The 6155-nt window shown below is 29.7% G+C and overlaps 1 protein-coding gene and 1 long non-coding RNA gene across 3 annotated transcripts; both read right to left on the bottom strand.

Annotated features, from left to right (window-relative positions):
• Positions 1–1801: 1801 nt before the first annotated feature.
• On the bottom strand, positions 1802–2493 carry LOC118490423. The gene is made up of 2 exons (XM_035988059.1): positions 2320–2493; positions 1802–2200 (listed from the first exon to the last, which is right to left on the bottom strand). Exons 1-2 carry the CDS (start codon positions 2491–2493, stop codon positions 1802–1804), a joined length of 573 nt encoding a protein of 190 aa, XP_035843952.1.
• A 2390-nt stretch (positions 2494–4883) lies between these two features.
• On the bottom strand, positions 4884–5299 carry LOC110937264. Of its 2 annotated transcripts, XR_004866772.1 has the most exons (3): positions 5241–5299; positions 5081–5149; positions 4884–4987 (listed from the first exon to the last, which is right to left on the bottom strand). It is a non-coding gene; the product is annotated as an uncharacterized LOC110937264 (long non-coding RNA). The 2 variants fall into 2 exon arrangements; XR_002590677.2 differs by lacking the exon at positions 4884–4987 and having other exon boundaries at positions 5014–5149.
• Positions 5300–6155: the final 856 nt, after the last annotated feature.

Raw genomic sequence — 6155 nt, 5'->3', positions numbered from 1 at the left:
CCCAAGTAACAAAACAAACCAACCAAAAACCATATTTGATATTCATGCTTAACCATCTAACATAAACATAATAACCAACATTCAGGCACGGCGTCTTTTCTTTGTGATCTTGTGTACGACTTTCGTCAACATCAAATGCTGAGAAGATTTGACTTACGAAAAGAAAAGAGTGGCGCCGAACTTGATGTGATTCAATTTCAAGAAAGCTGGCCACTTTTTAAAGCCATACCTGAACCCCTTCCCAGACTTCTCGGCTCTAGTGCACAACTTAGTGAGTTCAAATTTTTCGTTATGAACTGTAACATTGTGCAAGTTGTCAATAGAAAGACACAGATGGCTTGAAACATCAGTCGATAAAGGTTGAGAAAAAAAACAAAAGGATTAATTATCTGATTCATTAATAAGTTATGTATCTTGTATTATAAAATTTTAAGGAAAAAAATCATATTATAAAGTTTACCAGTCTGCTTCCTGCTTTCTTTGTGAACTCAATTACATTAGTTTTCTTGAACTTTTTCGATGTAGAGCATTTACGGTCAACATCATGAGCTTTGGAAGTCAAGGAACTGAATGCCTTACGCTTTGGTTTAGCCTAAAACAATAAGTGTAAAAATAATATAGAAATGTAAACTTTTGTTATATAAAATATATTAATAAGAAAAAAGTGTACAACAATACGATACATGGTTGTTTAAATAATCAGAGATAATTTAATGGTAGAATACTTACATGTTTGTTTTTAGCAAAGCTGATTTCCTGAAGGACCATACAATCATCAACTTTCAGAAACTTAGAACGTGTACCATAAGGCATATGAGACGTGGATGTCAAGGATCTGGATAGCTGACCCTTTGGTTTAGTCTAAATAATTGAAAGTAAACAATAAGTGAAAAATTTTTACAGAAATGTAAAGTGTTGATGTATAAAGATTTTAAGTCAATAGTATATGTAATCATATAAATGACACGATAAAGTTTTATAAAAAAATTGAATATTGAAAACAAACATTAAATAAGTATTAAATTAACATATTAAAATGAAAAATATATTTATTCATTAAAAGGATTATATATTTGTAAAGTCAGTTAGTATAGAGAAAATAAATTTTTTGATATAAAAAAATATGGAAAACAATCTTGGCCTTCCCTTTTGGGTATTGAAAATAAGTATTAAATTAAGTTAGTATATAACAAACACCATTGGAGATACAGTCTCGTGACCAAATACAATCTTGGCCTTCCCTTTTGGGTCATTCTACATAAAAGTGAATAATAAGCATATAAATATACAACCAACTAATTAAAACCGTTATATAATATATAAGGAACGTTGTGAACACTTACATGAGACCGATAGGAATCACAGGAAGATGAAAGCCGCATATAGTCACCAACAACATCTTCATCAACATCACTTTCATATGTAAACACCTTGTCTTTGTGTTCCCACTAAAAAAAACATAATATCAAAAATTTAGACATTCTTAAATTGAACATTAACCAATAAGTTCGTATTAGATAAATATTTAACTATAAGCGTAATAACACTAACCGCAAGGAGTAGATCAAATCCGTCATCACCGTAAATAGGATCATCCAACACAACAATGTCCACCTTCGTGAAATACATTTTAATACCAGTTTCATGATCAAAAACCGACAACTCAAAAGTCTCATATCCAGTCATTGAAAAAATAAAATTACACCGGGTATCTAATAAAAGATCACTAATAAGCTTAGATCATCCATCAGTGAAAGCACAATTGTTAGACAACACATCCATCCTCACATTCCAAAACCTATTACCCACATAAAGACTTGCTAATCCACCTTTCAATACTTGAATTACAATCATTAGAATCACCAACATTGCCTTCGCCGATCTCGAGAAGCCATTTACCAAATTCTTTTATCTCCTCGATGTTTGAGCTACTCGATCCAACAGACAAACACATGTTCGTTGTCAAATTTAACACCTTGAAACTCGAACATATGTAAGATGAACATAAAGAGGCGTGTACGATGTCTTGCCTGCTTCCATTTTGTACAACTGGTAGGATTTGCCTAAAGTCACCACCAAATACAATAGCCTTTCCACCAAATGGAAGTTCATAATTTCGTGAATCAGAGACACTCAAAACATCTTTCAATGTATGGTCAAGAGCCTCAAAAGCATGTTTGTGTACCATCGGTGCTTCATCCTAAATAATCATCTTGGCTTCGTTTAGAAGAATAGCAATTTCAGAATTAGGCTTAATATGGCAAACGGAATCTTCAGTAAGATTAATTGGAATATGGAATCTTGAATGGGTGGTACAACCTCGTGACAACAACAGCTATATGTTATCTGGTTATACACTGCTCTTTGATCATCATTTAAAGAATTATGAAGCTTATTGAACTCAGCCCTAACTTCATCCATTTCCCATGAAAGCTCCTCGTTTATCAGACTGTTGGTCTCATATATTGTGGAATTTTCGTCAGGAACAGGCATTGGTGAGAATCTATGCAAGCTGGATCCATTACGAATAACATAGTTTTCGATTTTAGACAATGTTATATTCTTTAAACGTTCATCTGAAACACCCAATCATGAGGCTTTTGTGCTACTGATTTTATGTATCTTTTTAGGACATGCACGTTCTCCTCTTATCATGTTCAATTTTCGTCGTTGGTAGTTTAAGCTTGAAAACAATTAGTGGTATATTATCATGACAGATACCATATTTTTGAATATAACTAACAATGGTATCGACTATAAATGCTTGTTGATTATCGATGTTTAAATATATATATTTACAAATTAAGATATGGTTGTTTAAATGTGATTTGCATTTATTATATAAGTTCTAACTCATATTTACAAAAAATTTAATGTAACCTTAAATCTTGAAGTAAACAGTAAAGATGAATTCCATAAAAAAATCAATGAAGAAAAAGAAAAGTTGGAAATTAATATTAAAATATTGAAAGTATAAATTTCAGAATATCTCTTTGTAGACTACATTGGTAATTTTATTAGTAATGTTCTCATCATTGTCTAAATATTAACATCTTTAAGCCATCTATACTTTTGAATTTTGAAAACGTCAAATATATATTAACATCAACTAAAAAGGGTTGACTTTACAAAATTAACTATTATTTGTAATTATTAAAAATTCGATATCTATATTATAAAAGAATGAAAATTACAGTAATTTTAAATTTTTTAAGATTCTATATATAAAGATTGTAATCAAATAAAACATACAACATTCATCAAAATTATTAGTCTACCAAAATTGGTTTCCATATTAGCTAAAATTGATTGTAAATTAGTAAATAAATCAATTTAAGTATCATACTTTTATATTATATAACAACATAAGTTCAAATACTGTTTAACACCTTTTTTTTTGAAAAAAAAAACATATAAATATTCTCAAAATCTATATATGTATTGTTTCATTATTGGTTTGAGATAGATGAAATTTTTCTAAAATATATTAACTTATTAAAAAATATACATTTAAAAACCAAATTTTAAAAATAAGATAACATAAATCAATTAACATTATTTCAATATTGGTTTCGAATAGATGGATAAATAGTATATGACATGTTAACTGCTAGTTTATGAAGTTGACATACCAATAAAAATTTATTTTTAAACAATAATAAACCAACAGTGAAGATACTCTTTTTAACATTAATAAAGCATAGAACAGAATTATTGTATCGTACAAATATATTTAGAGGTTCGGATGGTTGAGTGTAGGAATCGATATCATAACCAAAACAACTTTTGATGTGGAAATAAATAAGACAAATATGAAAAAGAAGGTAATACCAAAATTTTGTTATCCATTCAAACCAAAACTAATAGCTATTTATCAGATTTCACACAAAAGAGCTTTGTTTACGTACTAACAGTTCTACCGATAACATATCCGACTATGCACCGTCAACCATCCTTCACTAATACCCACCAATGATCAAAAAACGAATACCACATTAACTGTTCAGCCTAAACCAACAAACAAAAACCACGATTTCCTTTATCGTCACGCGCGACCTCTTTTCTTTGTAGTCTTGTGTACAAATTTGGTCAACATCAAAAGCTGCGAAGACTTGACGTACTTAAAGAAAAGTGTGGCGCCGAACCGGATGTGATTTGATTTCAAGAAAGTTGACCACTTGGTAAAAGCAAACCTGTAACCATCATCAGACTTCTCGGCTCTTGTGTTCATATTAGTTAGCTCACTCCTTAGGTTCTGGATCGTAACGTCACGCAAGTTGTCAACAGAAAGAGACAGATCACTCGAAACATCAACCGGTAAATGCTGAGAAATGAACAGAACGGATTAATTATTAAATTCATTTATCAAAAAATTAGTAGACATTTAATAAGTAATAATTGTTATAATCATATCATAACGTATACCAGTTTGATTTCAGCCACTTTGGTAAACTCTAAAAATGAATTGTTTTTCAACCTTTTGACTGTACGTTTACGGCGAACATCAGCCGTCACCGTGGTGGATCTGCAAGCCTCACGCTTTGATTTAACCTATATATTTAGAAGATATAAAATAAGTATCATAATTAAAAAGAACTATAATGATTTGATGAATGAATTTTATTAGTAAACATTATACAATGTGTACTTACAGTAATGTTTTCAGAAGGCTTCATTATATCAATGACAACACACTCATTCTTCCTCGAAACGTTTAAACGCGTACGATAGGCGATATGAGAATTCTTGGACAACTTGTGTAAACGAAATATATTCTTTGGTATCAAGAAATTATCGAGATTCATATCAAACTTGTTTTTGACATAAAACAAAAGAAAAAAATATGATAAAGTAAAACACATAATATGATAAAAAATACAATGTACATACTGAAAAAAAATATTAAATTATGTTATTAGTTCATATAAACCTTTGGAGAAACAGTTTCATCACCACAGACAACCTTTGACTTCCCTTTCGTGTCCAACTACACAACAGTGAATAAGAAACATATAAATATAACATGAAGTAATTAATAGCATCTATATAATATATAAACAAACTTATAAAAAAATATTACATGACATTGAGAGGTAGCAGACAGAGTCTCTTTCAAAGCATCATTCTTTGTATTCCAACAATCATTGAACTACATAAAAGAAAATAGTAGCACAATTTAATAGTGTACTTATCTAATAGATATAATAAGATCTATTAATAATTTGAACGCATACACTTACCAGCTTCTTAGCATCTTCCATCTCAATTAGAGCAGCTATATGTCGATCAAACTTGTAGTCATCAGCATCCTAAAAATGACATCATAAATATAAAAATATAAGAATAAAACAATGTACTGGTTGTTAAAGTTTGTTAACATATATTAACACATAGTTACATACATTAAATATATACTCAAAATTTGGAAGTTGAAAGTCACCAACACTATCCCCAGCAACACCTTCTTCAACATGACTTTCGGTAGTCTGTGGCTTCTCCTTGTGTTTCGACTATAGATAAAAAGTCCACATTAGTAACAATGTTAAATAAAGTTCAACTAATAAGATCGTATCAATCAACTTTAACAATGAAGGAGCGTTGTTTTTAGGATCCATAACTACAAAGGAAGTAAGCAAGGTTTTTAAAAAATATAACGGTAATCTATTTATAGAAACAATGTCTATTTACAGAAACCGAATAATAATTCCGAATACATAAAATTAAACTTAAAACAGTAATTTGTTTATAGAAACAAAAAAAAACTTTAAAAGGAAATTAAAGGTATCCTTAAAGAATTAACAACTAACTAAATAGAAAAAAAAATATAACTGATAAAACAAACCATATGAACTTCAAGAGATAATCACATAAACTTTCAAAATAAAGCATAAAGACAAAACTTAAAACCAAAGACTATAGATATCAATAAACAAACAACACCAAGAAAATTGAACTAACCTGTTTTGGTTGACGAACACTCCGAGTTCGATTGTCACAAAAGATTGATGGTTCACCATGAGAAAAAAACCATAAATCATTCAGAACATATATTATTAATTTTTGAAAAAAAAAACGAACAGAAAGGATAAAATCAACTAATAAGTGGTGCCGAACCGGATGTAATTTCATTTCAAGAAAGATGACCACTTGGTAAA

Source organism: Helianthus annuus, chromosome 1, assembly GCF_002127325.2.
Source record: "Helianthus annuus cultivar XRQ/B chromosome 1, HanXRQr2.0-SUNRISE, whole genome shotgun sequence".
NCBI lineage: Eukaryota > Viridiplantae > Streptophyta > Magnoliopsida > Asterales > Asteraceae > Helianthus > Helianthus annuus.
The sequence above is the reverse complement of the archived record's forward strand: the minus strand, read 5'-3'. Positions and strand labels throughout refer to the sequence as shown.

Bases quoted from the DNA above. Each gene is read 5' to 3' on its own strand.
- LOC118490423 (XM_035988059.1), bottom strand. From the start codon at position 2,493: ATGCCTGTTCCTGACGAAAATTCCACAATATATGAGACCAACAGTCTG. The intron at 2,201-2,319 runs GTTGTACCACCC...ATGATTATTTAG, and splicing joins ATAGCTGTTGTTGTCACGAG to GATGAAGCACCGATGGTACA.